Below are 16,239 nucleotides of genomic sequence, written 5' to 3' on the forward strand. Positions count from 1 at the left end.
TTGCATTCATACGAAGGTGAGAAACACCAGAAACTGAGCTAGACTGAAGCTTAGAGTCTACAGATGTGGCTGGACAAACAGGCAGAGGCCAGATCCTTAAAACATCTTTAAAGACATATGGGACACTCAGACTCTTCCCTGAAAGCAACAACTGGAGTTTACTGTGCTTTGCCCTCTAAGAGCTTGGAGGGCAGTGACTGTGGCACTGTTAGTCACCTCTGTGACTGCAGTGCTTACAGAATTTTATCCACATGAGCACAAAATGAATATTTTAAGAATACAAGATTGCTAAGAATAAGTTTCTCTGATTTATCTGTTTTTATCTATCATCTGTGAACCAATACCACATTGCTTATTTATTACAGCCCTATGGTAGTCTTGGTATCTGATAGGGTAAGTCCTTTCACCATTTTTTGCCTTTTCTTCTGCTTCTGCCTCCTCTTAACCCTTTCATTTCCGCATATATTTTAGAATTGGCTTACCAAATTATTTAATAAGAAAAACAAGAGCCAGTTCAGATTGTATTGGGATTTACTGAATTAACAAATGACTTCCAGGAATGTCTGCCTTCTTATTTGCCCAGTATCTCTGAGTAAAGAGGAGGCCCGTGTGGTCCAGGCTCACCCGTATCCTGAGGGTGATGTTGGTAAACCAGCTTAAGGTGTGGAGGGTCACTTATTGGGTCCCCAACTTGAGCCATTCCTGGGTCCTGATTTCCGCCAACTCACCTCCAAAAGGGAGCTCTGTCACATGAAGCACCTAGCCATCCCTCAAGACTAAAGTAGCCATGAATGGGGCCACTTTCCCAGTGACCACAGAGAAGCAAGGGCCAGGGGATGATGCTACCTCAGCCACTTCCCTCAACTGGAAAGGAAGAGGAGCATACATCACGTAGAACTACCGGGGGTTTTTATAATAAATCTCAAAAGTGAACTAGTGTTTAATGTCTCTGAGAACAAAATCAAACCAAACTTTCCCTCCCACTTGGATTTCCGACATGAGGACATCCTACACTCAGCGCTCCCCCAAATGGCTCTACCAGGACTGTCCCTGACCAGGAAGGCAGCAACTAGAGAACCAGCCCCATGGCAGGCATGGCAGCGGAACTCACTGCCTCCTTCGGATGGATCTGTTACCAGCAACAGATGGGAGGCCGACAGCACAGGCCGAGGGTCCCCTCTGCTGAGGCTGGATGGCCTGGCCAGGAGCAGGACCACTGTGGTCGAATCAGGCCGGAGCAGAAGAACAAGAGGCCTGGCTTGTCCTGGGGACGGAAGGGGGGGGACACGCCGGTGGGGCCTGGCCTAACGTCTCAGCCCTCCAGGATGAAGGGCCGAATCAGCTCCGGGTTCAACAGCGACTCCTCGAGAGGCCGGTCCACGTGGAGGTCATGGACGTGGGGGGCTCCTGGGGGGGCCTTGAGGGCAGGTCCCCCTGGGCGCTGAGGAATCGGCAGCTCCGAGGGGTGGGCAGGCAGGGGAGCTGTGAAGAAGTACTGGTGCAGGAGGGCCTGAGGGTAGCAAGCGAGGGGCAGCAAAAGGAAACTGGTCACCTCCCCGTCCCAGCTTCAGCCACTTCCCTCCGAGGAGGAGACGTGAACATTGCCCTGGAGAGGATGTTTCCTTCATCTGCTCATCGTTCAGGTGACTCCAACACCTCGGAGTGCTCCCTGTTTGCGCACTGCTCCAGAGACAGGAGATGCAGCGGTACACAGAACAAGGAGCTCTGCCTTCAAGTTTTCCACATAGTGAGGGGTGGGGGTAATAAACACGATAAAGAAGTAAGACAAACAGTGCATCAAATGATTAGTGCTGTGGGAAAGAGAAAGGATGAGGGGGGGATGAGGAATACTGGAGGGGCTGCAGGCCTGAAGAATGGTGAAGGGAGGCCCCTGGGAGGTGGCGCTCAAGCAGAGACCTGAAAGGTGAATGAGTGAGGCCTAGGGACAGAAATGCACAGACCCCCAGGACATGGAGAAGCCCTGGGGCCCGAGGGGAGTGAGCAAGGGGAATGGGAGCTGGCAGAGTCACAGAGGTGATGGCCCCAAATGTGTGATGGCTGTGGGCCACTAGGACCTGGCTTCTCCTCTGAGGGAGCCCCAGGAGGGCCCTGCAGGCGAGGATGCGACAGCCTACCTGGACAAGGTCCCTCTCTGTGCCACGTGGAGGAAAGACTAAATGGGCAGGAGAAGCAGATTCTGGGAGGCAATGGGGGGGAGCCGCTTAGAATGGGGGCAGCAGCAGGGGGCTGAGAGGTGGTCAGTTGGCCTCAGTACACTCTGAAGGCGCTGCTGACATGGGAGCTCGCCAGGGGCATGTGTAAACACACACTGCTAGTGCCGAGGGCAGGGAGGGGAGGCTGCCATGAGGCCAGATGGACAGATACACCCGACAGAGGCCCTCACACCATCGGCCATCAGCCCATGGTCCTCCCCTCCTCCCCTGCCTTCCAGCCACGACCCACCCCTCCTGGGTCCTCCTCTCCAGGCCTCTGCTCATCATTTCTCTTGGGAAAACAGCTCCCCATGCTTAAACCTGCCCTTCTCCAGGAAGCCTTGCATGACCCCAAAGTCAGTCCCAACATCCCTCCCCTCAGCTCCCACAGACTGACGGCCCTGCCTCACCACAGGGTGGAGACCCCGCAGGCACAAGCCACGTCTGTTCACTCTGGATCCGGGTCCAGGACAATGCTCAGCACGTGCCAGATGCTAGTAAATTCTTGTTGAAGGAATGAAGGGACGAAGAAGCGAGTCACCAATAACCCAAGACTCGCTCTTCTGCGAGGTGTGCATGCCCTTCTAATGGGCCACCCTGGCCACCTGCCCTCTAGGGTCCGCTCTAGGGTCCACTCAGGAGAGGCACACCTGCCCTGCACCCTCCTACCCCTGGCTCCAGGGGTTCTGGTCCCAGCCCATCACAGCTTCTGAGAATCTCAACCTGCCTGGTCAAAAGGACACGGACAAGGAGGGTCAGGGCAACGGGTGTCACCCTACCTGGGAGGCTGCAATGCGCTGGCGTGGAGGGTAGAGGAGGAAATGCCCCAGCAGGTCCAAGGCCTGGGGAGAGGCATCGGGCAGCACCTCCTCCAGGGGCACGGGAGCCTGCTCCTTGAAGGAGATCTTGTTGTAGTCAGGCAGGTCCTTGATCTCCTGGAGGAGAAGGGGGTCCATCAGGGCCGGCATCCACCCCGCCAGCCCCGTTAGGTGTCAGTTCTCGCTCCCTGTCACCTACCTGCTCCCATTCACTCATCACTCCCCCATCCATGCACCCCTGCTCACACGTCACTCATGACATCACGTGCTCACTCAGTCCTTCAGTCCTTCCTCCACATCTCAGGCGCCTGCTCCATGCCCAGCTCAGTTTGGATGCGTGTGTGCTGGGGACGGGTGGGAAGGGATAGGGCTTGGGCCCTGGCCCTCGTACCTCCAGCAGGGCAGGGGTGGAGGAGACCCCACGCTGGGCCAGGACCGAGGTCCGGGAAGTCAAGGAGGCATGGGGCCACGAGAGAGAAGGTGCGGGGCAGGGGAGTCACTAGCTATTGGGGTAATAGAAGCCACCCGCCCCCACCCCTCCCCACTGTAGGCCCCTGCAAACCGGCCAGACTTGAGGACTGGGGGTGCCCAAGATTCGAAGCACACAGCAAAGCTGTTCAATGTCATTCTCCCCTGGGAAAAGGGGGGACCCGTTCAACAGCTCCCCCAGGATGCAGCCCACAGCCCTGCAGATACAGAACCCAAACAACTCAGAGATCTCACACCATGGAAACAGATCTCCCCACACCAGCACCCACACCTCACACTGTGGTCAAGATACCCACAAAGTAGCCTTCAGCCTTCATAGCTAAGGATACAGATCCCCAAACAGTCAAAGACTTCAAGCCTAGAACACGGAGCATATCCCCCTCTCTAAACAGCTCTCAGGCCTCAACTCTGGAACACACATCAACCCCTCAACAGTTCTGAGACTTCTCAGAGCCTCACATTCTGGGACACACTGCCACCTCCTCCCATTCTGGGGCAGACTCCAAAACGGCCCCCAAATCTCAAACTCTTAGGCATATACAAACCATCCTACCCCAAATAAAGGTTCAGGGCCTTCATATCCAGGGACCCAGGCCTCTAGATAGCTCAGGAACATTGCATCCTGGGATATCACCCCCTGCATAGCAGCTTAGACGCCCCATGCCTCGGACCACCTCCCCGACCTCAGCCCAGAAGCTTCCTACTGGGACAACCACTCTGATCCCACTTGACCCCTCCCAGCTCAAAACTGTCATGGGGAGGAACACTGATCCCAAACTCCTCAGAGATACTCTAACCAGGGGAGACACACCCATGGCAACCTAGAGCTCACAGCAGGAAAACCCCCAAATGGCTTAGAGACCTCAATGCCCAGGAGGAAAAGGTGACCCAACGACCCACACTCCCCCTGGCCCAGCCCATAGGAGTCTCACCACAGGTCGACACCCTGATCATACTGGCGGGCACCATACAGGAGCTCAGGGGCTCGGTACCACCTGTGAGAGGAGGGCAGGTGGTCACAGCCAGGTCACCGGTCTGTCAGGAAGCTGCCTCGGAAGGTCATCCTGGCCCCCACACCAGCCCCAAGAGCACTGTTTGGACAGAAGGTCCAGAAGCATCTCTTCCCAGCAGGAGGGTTGGGGCCTGTCTATTGCCAGGTCCTGCTTGGGAACTGGTCCTCCCTACCTGGTGGCCACCTGGTGCGTGTAGAGACGGCTGCCATCTGGGGAAAAGACCCGGGCCAGGCCAAAGTCCGCTATCTTGAGCTGGCCCGAGGCACTGATAAGCAGGTTGGCTGGTTTCAGGTTCTGAGAGCACCCAAAGAGGCATCAGTTCCTCCAGAGCCCCCACAGGACCTCGGGACAGGAGGGCTTGGCAGGCTGGGCACCCAGGTCAGCGCAAGACCTGACCTCCTCCAGGGCCCCAGCCCTGGCCTCCTACCCATAGGCCCTGCCCCCTCTGTCCCTTTTCTAACCATGCCCTTCATCAAGGGCTGGCCTACCCACAGCCCAGCCACCCCCCCGGTCCCACCCCAGCCCATGCTGGAACTGACCCGATGTACAATGTTGTTGGCATGGCAGAAAGCGACCCCCTTGAGCAGCATCTGCAGGTAGTTCTTGACCTGCGCCTGGGTCAGCGGCCTCTGGGCGTGGCGCACCACCTCAGCCAGATCTGACAGCATGAACTCGAAGGCCAGCACGAAGCCTGCGCCATGCGGGAACACGGCCTTCAGCTGTACCACCTGCAAGCGGGGCATCCCGTCAGCCTCCAGACTCACATGGCTCAGACTCTCTCTGGGACCCTCAGCCCTTGCACCAACAGAGGACCAGGCAGGCAGAGATGGTGGCATGAGATCTGAGCTCAGAATCAGGGAGCTTGGTGATCTCTTGCTTCCCTCTCCCAGGAGAAGGCAAGTCCCTACTCTAATGCTCCAGTAAACACTCAGGGAAAAGGAGGTCTAAGAAAGGCGACTTAGGGCAGTGTCTGGTCCCCCACCCAGCCCACGAACTGGAAAATCACCTGGAAACACACACACACACACAGGTGATCACAACTCCCAGCACTGGGAGAGCAGGAGACATGTCACATATACTTCCTGAGGGCCCACAAGGTCACAAGGGCAGGCTGCACAGTAGTGAACAGGAGCAAGAGCTGGTGGGTCCTGAAGGACTTGAAGGAGCTCAGGGGACAAATGACTGACAAATGACCAAACAACAAACGTATAGGGTATTTTGATGAAGATTCTGATGAAGAAAGAAGAGAAGGCATCTGGAAAGGAGCTCTGGGCCAGGGGACAGCAAACACAAGGCCCGGAGGCAAGAACAGGAAGGAGGCTGCTCTGTTCTGTACTCCTGGAGCCTAGACAGTGCTTATCACGGGAGAGACACTTAAGAAGTTGTGAATGAAAAAGGAGGCTGGAGCGGGGTGGAAGCAGATGGTGACAGTTCTTTCAGAGTGAAGAGAAGCCTCTGGAGCTTTTCAAGCCAGGGAGTGGATGATTTCATGTACATTTTTTGACTGTGGAGTGGAGGCAGTGGCGGGGGGGCAGAGGAGCCTGCTGTAGTTGTTCTGATGAGAGGTGAGGATGGCCTGGGCCAGGATAAGATCTGGAGTGTTTTAAAGATAGACTCTTCAGGACTGCTGATGCACAGGACATGGGACCGTATCACCAGCTTCCTATGGGCCCTCCACCTCTCCCACACACAAGCTGTCAGCAAAGCCCTTTTACTTTCCTCAAAAAACAAGAATGGCCATATTGCTGTTTTTGTGATGTTGAGGGTAGTAGACACTCATTTTACAGATTGGGACAAACAAATACATTCAGATAATACCCAAAATTATAATGAAAAAAACAGCAAAAGAAAACTCCTATCACCTACAGTCAACCTTAGGAGTCTATTCCACCAGACTTTACAAGAGACATGGCACACACAGACATGTCTTCGTATACATATACAAAATATTTTCATACAAAACCAAGATGACACACGCAGTTTTATAACATGCTTGTGTCACCCAATATATCAAGGACATCTCCAGAGAATAAGAAACAAGTCAGAGTATCACCCACCCTTAGGTGGGTGGACCTACCCTTGTCACTCCCCAGGAAGTTAAGCACATCCTCTACTCAGGACATGGACAAGAGAGAATACCACAAAGAGAATGAAACTGGGTGTGTGAGGTGTCTCTCCTCGTGTGCCCACAGCCCCTCCCAGGCCTGTCACAGCACAAACCACGCCAGATGGGCGCTGTAGCCTTTGTCCATCTCCCCTACCACACTTCAGTTCTCAAGAGCAGGGTAGGGGCTGGTTTCTGTGTTGCCAGTAGCCAGTAGAGGGTAGAGTCTATGGGAGGCCCCAATGTTAAACCGTCCTGATTCTGCGATCAGACCTGGGCCAAAGCCTCCACAGACAAGCGGAACAAGCTGAGCACCCATAAGCTGGTGGCTGCGCCTCCTCCCCTGGCCTGAGATAGGGAGAGCCTGAACGTGCCTTGCGGAGCAGAGGACAAAACTCAGAAGGACAATATACATAAAGCAGTTAACCTGGCATGCAGAACATAACAGGAGCTCAATAGGTGGCAATTATCATTATCATCAGAAATCACCAAGTGTTTTGAGAAAAAAGGGATAAGTTAGTGAATGAGCGAACGAGTACGCGAAGAAATAAGCGAGTGAACGAGAGGGAATGAATGAGTGAAGTAATTGGGTGAATGAGGGTGAACAACAAGTGGAGAAGAAAGGGAGTGAGTGAGGGGTGAGGAAGCAAATGAGTGAACAGTGACTGCAGGACCTCAGAGTGGGAGTGAGTGGAGGAGGGCGGGAACCAGCACCTCAGAACACCAGCCCCACTCACATACTGACTGTCCTCGATCTCCTGCAAGGCCTTGATCTCCCGCAGGGCCTGGTTGGGGATGCCATCCTCCAGCCGCCCGCAGGGCCACCTTCTTGAGGGCAACGATCTCTCCAGTCTGTTTGGGACAGGACGCAGACACTGCAGGCCCATCCCCGGCTGGAAAAGGGGTTGCGACGCCGAGGCCTGAGGCCCTCGTGGGGGTGGGACGCGCCCCCCACCCCGTGCTGGAGGGAAATCAGGGCCAGCAGGCGCAGCGCTGAGCAAATAGCTCAGAGACATCCACGCCACGCTCCTAGGGGGCACTCGCCCGAAGAAAGCACCGCTGGTTGCTGGACGCCGTCCACTCAAGAGAGCAAAGGAGGCGGGAGCACGCCACGAAAAGCTGCGGGGAGGCAGGAGCCCAAGCGTGGGTCGGGACAACGGGTAGATCTCAATGGAACCGAAGGAGGAAGGGCTGGGTGCTCACCTCCACGTGCTTGGCCTTGAAGACGATGCCGTGCGCGCCCTCCCCAATGCGGCCCAGGATGCAGTACTGCTCCATAGCCCTCTGCCAGACACCCGGACCCTCTGCAATCACAGCCCCTCCCCGGCACCCCTAGCTTTCCGCATTAGCCCGCCCTGCCTCCCGCGCCCAGATGCGGCTGCCTAGCAACGGCGCAGGAAAGAGCGCAGAGGCCGGGAGGCCGAAGGCAGCTACAGGCGGCGTCCAGGCCTGTCTGCGCCTTCCCCTAGGCCCTCGCCATCACGCCTCAGTGCGCTTCATTCGGCGGAAAACACCCGTGCGCAGACCGTGCCAGCGGGAGCGAGAGCCACGGCCGACCCCTCGCGGCACTGCCGGGCGTCACGTGACGAGTGACGCCAGGATACGCAGAGGGGCGGGGGCATGTAGCCAGGGAGCAAGGCGGAACAGCCTTGGGAGCGGGCTACATAGGCGGGAGGGTGGAGCCGCTCTCCGGGGTGGAGGCGGGGCACTCAGCGAGGCGGGCGGGGCACTCAGCGGGGCGGGTGGGGCACTCAGCGGGGCGAGCGGGGGCACGGGGCGGGGCCGCACAGCCGGGGGCGGGACCGCGGCGCCGAGGGCGTGGCCGAAAGGGGCGGGGCCGGCTACTCCGGCAGGCCAGGGTACCCTCGCCCCCATACCTAGAGGTGCAAGCTTCCACCTGTGAGAACCTACAGGTGCCATTTCCACCTATGAGCCCCAAAGCCAATGATGATTGAAGCGAGACAGGTTCGGGTCTGCATTGTGGAGGGAGCGTCAGTTGGCAACATGTAAAGACAACGTTTAAAGAGTAAAAACTCTGACCCGGAAAGTCCATGTCTAAGGGCTTCTCATGAGGAAACATTTGGAGGAATTTGCAGCCTGAGTGATTTTTAAGAAGTTCATGCCATGAAAGGATGTTGACAAAAAACACAATTAGCTTTTTAAACTTCTGAAAAGGTGCTCAATCTCATACACGAGATAAATGTAAAATAATCTACAATTTTGCATCTTTGGGATAGCTAAAGATCTCAGATCTAACAGTCCATTTAATCTTGGAGAGGCAGCAGTGAGTGGTGGCGTGAAGCAAGATCTTAATTCCGTGCCCAGGAATTGAACCTGGGTAGCCTGGATGAAACCAGGAATCCTAGCCACCACCCCTCGGCTCTTGCCCCCTGTGAAAAATGCATTTCTCATGGAGGCAAAACTGTAAAAACAGGTACAAAGTTTATTATTAGAGACACAGCACAACAACAACAAGTGGGAGAGCACACAGAGAAACAGTTTGTTTAGTTAAGACAGAAGCAAGGCAGAGGTGCACACCTGGAGACAAAGGGTGTGGGTGTCCTCCCTAATGACGAGGAGCACAGTAAAGAAGAGGTTAAGTCATTTATATAGGGAAGTTCTTCTGGGTCTTTGTGTACCTTTGGCCAATTATCTGGTTTCCTTTTCCACACCTGACCTGCCCAAGGACCCTCCCCAACGTGCATGTGCAACTTTTTTCCAAGATGGATTACAGCCCAGAGGCCTATGGGATGACCTTAGCATCACATATTATGGGGTGGTGCCCCCTCCCTGTAGACTCCCAACGAGCCTTTCTGCACATGTGCTCCAAGGGTGGGAAATGTATGACCCCTTGATCTTTTTTTTTTTTTTTTTGCAGCCAAAAATTAATTTATTTATTAATTTTTTAAAAAATATAAAAAAATGTATATATATTTTAAAATGTATATGTAAAGATGCTTATTGCAGCAAAACGTGATAGCTAAAGTTGTCCGCCATGATGGGGATGTTGAATTAATTGTGACACATGTATTTGAAAGAGTAGTGTGCCATCACTAAAAGATTATGTTGTAATATTTAATGCTTTTTAAAATATTTTTTAAAGCTTTTAATCACAAGGAGAAATGCTCGTGATATGGTATTAAGCAAAATAAGAAAAAAAAAGAATTGGCAGGTCTAGCACAGTCTCAGTCATGTAAAATAATAATTAACACTAATTATAACAGTAATAATAATGTGAGAAAATAGGCAAGGAGTTAATAGTGATTGCTTCTAGCTAGTGACTTATGAATGACTTCTGTTCCTGCCTATTTGTTTCTATGCTTTCGAATTCTTAGAAAGTCATCATATGTTATTTTTTTTGTTAGTTTCAGCTTTATAACAAAGTGAATCAGTTATACATATACATATGTTCCCATATCTCTTCCCTCTTGCATCTCCCTCCGTCCCACCCTCCCTATCCCACCCCTCTAGGTGGTCACATAGCACCGAGCTGATCTCCCTGTGCTATGCGGCTGCTTCCCACTAGCTATCTATTTTACATTTGGTAGTGTATATATGTCCATGCCACTCTCTCACCCTGTCACATCTCACCCCTCCCCCTCCCCATATGCTCAAGTCCATTCTCTAGTAGGTCTGTGTCTTTATTCCAGTCTTGCCACTAGGTTCTTCATGACCTTTTTTTTTTTCCTCCTTAGAGTCCATATATATGTGTTAGCATACTGTATTTGTTTTTCTCTTTCTGACTTACTTCACTCTGTATGACAGACTCTAACTCCATCCACCTCAACTACAAATACCTCTATTTCATTTCTTTTTTATGGCTGAGTAATATTCCATTGTATATATGTGCCACATCTTCTTTATCCATTCATCCGATGATGGACACTTAGGTTGCTTCCATGTCCTGGCTATTGTAAATAGAGCTGCAATGAACATTTTGGTACATGACTCTTTTTGAATTATGGTTTTCTCAGGGTATATGCTCAGTAGTGGGATTGCTGGGTTGTATGGTAGTTCTATTTGTAGTTTTTTAAGGAACCTCCATACTGTTCTCCATAGTGGCTGTATCAATTTACATTCCCACCAACACTGCAACAGTGTTCCCTTTTCTCCACACCCTCTCCAGCATTTATTGTTTCTAGATTTTTTGATGATGGCCATTCTGACTGGAGTGAGATGATATCTCATTGTAGTTTTGACTTGCATTTCTCTAATGATTAATGATGTTGAGCATTCTTTCATGTGTCTGTTGGCAATCTGTATATCTTCTTTGGAGAAATGTCTATTTAGGTCTTCTGCCCATTTTTGGATTGGGTTGTTTGTTTTTTTGTTATTGAGCTGCTTGTAAATCTTGGAGATTAATCCTTTGTCAGTTGCTTCATTTGCAAATATTTTCTCCCATTCTGAGGGTTGCCTTCTGGTCTTGTTTATGGTTTCCTTTGCTGTGCAAAAGCTTTTAAGTTTCATTAGGTCCCATTTGTTTATTTTGGTTTTTATTTCCATTTCTCTAGGAGGTGGGTCAAAAAGGATCTTGCTGTGATTTATGTCATAGAGTGTTCTGCCTACGTTTTCCTCTAAGAGTTTGATAGTGTCTGGCCTTACACTTAGGTCTTTAATCCATTTTGAGTTTATTTTTGTGTATGGTGTCAGGGAGTGTTCTAATTTCATACTTTTACATGTACCTGTCCAATTTTCCCAGCACCACTTATTGAAGAGGCTGTCTTTTCTCCACTGCATATGCTTGCCTCCTTTATCAAAGATAAGGTGACCATATGTGCGTGGGTTTATCTCTGGGCTTTCTATCCTGTTCCATTGATCTATATTTCTGTTTTTGTGCCAGTACCAAACTGTCTTGATTACTGTAGCTTTGTAATATAGTCTGAAGTCAGGGAGCCTGATTCCTCCAGCTCCATTTTTCGTTCTCAAGATTGCTTTGGCTATTCGGGGTCTTTTGTGTTTCCATACAAATTGTGAAATTTTTTGTTCTAGTTCTGTGAAAAATGCCAGTGGTAGTTTGATAGGGATTGCATTGAATCTGTAGATTGCTTTGGGTAGCAGAGTCATTTTCACAATGTTGATTCTTCCAATCCAAGAACATGGTATATCTCTCCATCTATTTGTATCATCTTTAGTTTCTTTCATCAGTGTCCTATAATTTTCTGCATACAGGTCTTTTGTCTCCTTAGGTAGGTTTATTCCTAGATATTTTATTCTTTTTGTTGCAATGGTAAACGGGAGTGTTTTCTTAATTTCACTTTCAGATTTTTCATCATTAGTATATAGGAATGCAAGAGATTTCTGTGCATTAATTTTGTATCCTGCTACTTTACCAAATTCATTGATTAGCTCTAGTAGTTTTCTGGTAGCATCTTTAGGATTCTCTCTGTATAGTATCATGTCATCTGCAAACAGTGACAGCTTTACTTCTTCTTTTCCGATTTGGATTCCTTTTATTTCTTTTTCTTCTCTGATTGCTGTGGCTAACACTTCCAAAACTATGTTGAATAATAGTGGTGAGAGTGGGCAACCTTGTCTTGTTCCTGATCTTAGTGGAAATGGTTTCAGTTTTTCACCACTGAGGACAATGTTGGCTGTGGGTTTGTCATATATGGCCTTTATTATGTTGAGGAAAGTTCCCTCTATGCCTACTTTCTGCAGGGCTTTTATCATAAATGGGTGTTGAATTTTGTCGAAAGCTCTCTCTGCATCTATTGAGATGATCATATGGTTTTTCTCCTTCAATTTGTTAATATGATGTATCACGTTGATTGATTTGCGTATATTGAAGAATCCTTGCATTCCTGGAATAAACCTCACTTGATCATGGTGTATGATCCTTTTAATGTGCTGTTGGATTCTGTTTGCTAGTATTTTGTTGAGAATTTTTGCATCTATGTTCATCAGTGATATTGGCCTGTAGTTTTCTTTCTTTGTGACATCTTTGTCTGGTTTTGGTATCAGGGTGATGGTGCCCTCGTAGAATGAATTGGGGAGTGTTCCTCCCTCTGCAATATTTTGGAAGAGTTTGAGAAGGATAGGTGTTAGCTCTTCTGTAAATGTTTGATAGAATTCGCCTGTGAAGCCATCTGGTCCTGGGCTTTTGTGTGTTGGAAGATTTTTAATCACAGTTTCAATTTCAGTGCTTGTGATTGGTCTGTTCATATTTTCTATTTCTTCCTGGTTCAGCCTCAGAAGGTTGTACATTTCTAAGAATCTGTCCATTTCTTCCAGGTTGTCCAATTTATTGGCATAAAGTTGCTTGCAGTAATCTCTCATGATCCTTTATATTTCTGCAGTGTCAGTTGTTACTTCTCATTTTTCATTTCTAACTCTATTGATTTGAGTCTTCTCCCTTTTTTTCTTGATGAGTCTGGCTAATGGTTTATCAATTTTGTTTATCTTCTCCAAGAACCAGCTTTTAGTTTTATTGATCTTTGCTCTTCTTTTCTTTGTTTCTATTTCATTTATTTCTGATCTGATCTTCATGATTTCTTTCCTTCTACTAACTTTGGGTTTTGTTTGCTCTTCTTTCTCTAGTTCCTTTTGGTGTAAGGTTAGATTGTTTACTTGAGATTTTTCTTGTTTCTTGAGGTAGGCTTGTATAGCTATAAACTGCCCTCTTAGAACTGCTTTTGCTGCATGCATAGGTTTTGGATCGTCGTGTTTTCATTGTCATTTGTCTCTAGGTATTTTTTGATTTCCTCTTTGCTTTCTTCAGTGATCTATTTAGTAACGTATTGTGTAGCCTCCATGTGTTTGTGTTTTTTACGTTTTTTTCCCTGTAATTCATTTCTAATCTCATAGCATTGTGGTCAGAAAAGATACTTGATACAACTTCAATTTTCTTAAATTTACCAAGGCTTCATTTCTGACCCAAGATATGATCTATCCTGGAGAATGTTCCATGAGCACTTGAGAAAAATGTGTATTCTGTTGTTTTGGGGTGGAATGTCCTATAAATATCAATTAAGTCCATCTTGTTTAATGTATCATTTAAAGCTTGTGTTTCCTTATTTATTTTCATTTTGGATGATCTGTCCATTGGTGAAAGCGAGGTGTTAAAGTCCCCTACTATGATTGTGTTACTGTCGATTTCCCCTTTTATGGCTGTTAGTATTTGCCTTATGTATTGAGGTGCTCCTATGTTGGGTGCATAAATATTTACAATTGTTATACCTTCCTCTTGGATCGATCCCTTGATCATTATATAGTGTCCTTCTTTGTCTCTTGTAATAGTCTTTATTTTAAAGTCTATTTTGTCTGATATGAGAATTGCTACTCCAGCTTTCTTTTGATTTCCATTTGCATGGAATATCTTTTTCCATCCCCTCACTTTCAGTCTGTATGTGTCCCTAGGTCTGAAGTGGGTCTCTTGTAGACAGCATACATATGGGTCTTGTTTTTGTATCCATTCAGCCAGTCTGTGTCTTTTGGTGGGAGCATTTAATCCATTTACATTTAAGGTAATTATCGATATGTATGTTCCTATTCCCATTTTCTTAAATGTTTTGGGTTTGTTATTGTAGGTGTTTTCCTTCTCTTGTGTTTCTTGCCTAGAGAAGTTCCTTTAGCATTTGTTGTAAAGCTGGTTTGGTGGTGCTGAATTCTCTTAGCTTTTGCTTGTTTGTAAAGGTTTTAATTTCTCCATCGAATCTGAATGAGATCTTTGCTGGTTAGAGTAATGTTGGTTGTAGGTTTTCCCTTTCATCACTTTAAATATGTCCTGCCACTCCCTTCTGGCTTGCAGAGTTTCTGCTGAAAGATCAGCTGTTTACCTTATGGGGATTCCCTTGTGTGTTATTTGTTGTTTTCCCTTGCTGCTTTTAATATGTTTTCTTTATATTTAATTTTTGATAGTTTGATTAATATGTGTCTTGGCGTGGTTCTCCTTGGATTTATCCTGTATGGGACTCTCTGTACTTGCAGGCCTTGATTAACTATTTCCTTTCCCATATTAGGGAAGTTTTCAACTATAATCTCTTCAAATATTTTCTCAGTCACTTTCTTTTTCTCTTCTTCTTCTGGGACCCCTATATTTCGAATGTTGGTGCGTTTAATGTTGTCCCAGAGGTCTCTGAGACTGTCCTCAGTTCTTTTCATTCTTTTTTCTTTATTCTGCTCTGCAGTAGTTATTTCCACTATTTTATCTTCCAGGTCACTTATCCGTTCTTCTGCCTCAGTTATTCTGCTACTGATCCCGTCTAGAGTAGTTTTAATTTCATTTATTGTGTTTTTCATCGTTGCTTGGTTCCTCTTTATTTCTTCTAGGTCCTTGTTAAATGTTTCTTGCATTTTGTCTATTTTATTTCCAAGATTTTGGATCATCTTTACTATCATTATTCTGAATTCTTTTTCAGGTAGACTACCTATTTCCTCTTCATTTGTTAGGTCTGGTGTGTTTTGACCCTGCTCCTTCATCTGCTGTGTGTTTTTTTGTCTTCTCATTTTGCTTATCTTACTGTGTTTGGGGTCTCCTTTTCACAGGCTGCAGGTTCGTAGTTCCTGTTGTTTTTGGTATCTGTCCCCAGTGGCTAAGGTTGGTTCAGTGGGTTGTGTAGGCTTCCTGGTGAAGGGGACTAGTGCCTGTGTTCTGGTGGATGAGGCTGGATCTTGTCTTTCTGGTGGGCACGTGCACGTCTGATGGTGTGTTTTGGGGTGTCTGTGGCCTTATTATGATTTTAGGCAGCCTCTCTGCTAATGGATGGGGCTGTGTTCCTGTCTTGCTAGTTGTTTGGCATAGGGTGTCCAGCACTGTAGCTTGCTGGTCGTTGAGTGAAGCTGGGTCTTGATGTTGAGATGGAGATCTCTGAGAGATTTTCGCCATTTGGTATTACGTGGAGCTGGGAGGTCTCTTGTGGACCAGTGTCCTGAAGTTGGCTCTCCCACCTCAGAGGCACAGCCCTGATGCCGGGCTGGAGCATCAAGAGTCTTTCATCCACACGGCTCAGAATAAAAGGGAGAAAAAATAGAAAGAAAGAAAGAAAGAGGATAAAATAAAATAAAATAAAGCTAGTATAATAAAAAATAAGAAAAAATTATTAAGAATAAATTTATTAAGAAAAAATTTTTTTAATTTTTTAAAATAGATTTATTAATTTTTTAAAATAAAAATATGAAAAAACTTATTAAGAAAAAAAAATTTTTAATTTTTCAAAATAGAAAATAAGGAAAAAATTATTAAGGAAACAATTATTAAGAAAAAAAATTGTTTAAGTAAAAACAAAAAACAAAAAAAAAAACGGACAGACCAATCCGTAGGACTAATGGTGGAAGCAAAGCTATACAGACAAAATCTCACCCAGAAGCATACACATATGCAGTCACAAAAAAAGGAAAAGGGGAAAAATTAATATAACCTGTTCCCAAAGTCCACCTCCTGAATTTGGGATGATTCGTTCTCTATGCAGGTATTCAACAGATGCAGGCACATCAAGTTGTTTGTGGAGCTTTAATCCGCTGCTTCTGAGGCTGCTGGGAGAGATTTCCCTTTCTCTTCTTTGTTCGTACAGCTCCCGGGGTTCAGCTTTGGATTTGGACCCACCTCTGCGTGTAGGTCGCCTGAGGGCGTCTGTTCCCCGCCCAGACAGAACGGGGTTAAAGAA

General features: G+C 47.7%; 2 protein-coding genes across 2 annotated transcripts; one reads left to right on the plus strand and one right to left on the minus strand.

Annotated features, from left to right (window-relative positions):
• Window positions 1-513: 513 nt before the first annotated feature.
• On the minus strand, window positions 514-8,221 carry LOC133098012 (cyclin-dependent kinase 20-like). Its single transcript, XM_061200633.1, is given in 9 exon segments — window positions 514-1,510; window positions 2,993-3,148; window positions 3,594-3,717; window positions 4,453-4,515; window positions 4,706-4,827; window positions 5,073-5,261; window positions 7,375-7,449; window positions 7,451-7,489; window positions 7,841-8,221. Coding segments are annotated over 9 exon segments (1,041 nt in total). The 5' UTR covers window positions 7,916-8,221; the 3' UTR covers window positions 514-1,312.
• Window positions 8,010-8,540, plus strand: LOC133097376 (uncharacterized). The gene has a single exon (XM_061199233.1). The coding sequence runs from the start codon at window positions 8,010-8,012 to the stop codon at window positions 8,538-8,540; it is 531 nt and encodes a 176-aa protein (XP_061055216.1).
• The last annotated feature ends 7,699 nt before the right edge of the window (window positions 8,541-16,239 follow it).

The sequence above is a fragment of the Eubalaena glacialis genome, chromosome 9, assembly GCF_028564815.1.
Source record: "Eubalaena glacialis isolate mEubGla1 chromosome 9, mEubGla1.1.hap2.+ XY, whole genome shotgun sequence".
NCBI lineage: Eukaryota > Metazoa > Chordata > Mammalia > Artiodactyla > Balaenidae > Eubalaena > Eubalaena glacialis.

What these genes read in the sequence shown, in the direction of transcription:
- LOC133097376 (XM_061199233.1), top strand. Translation starts at nt 8,010, where the DNA reads ATGCGGCTGCCTAGCAACGGCGCAGGAAAGAGCGCAGAGGCCGGGAGG.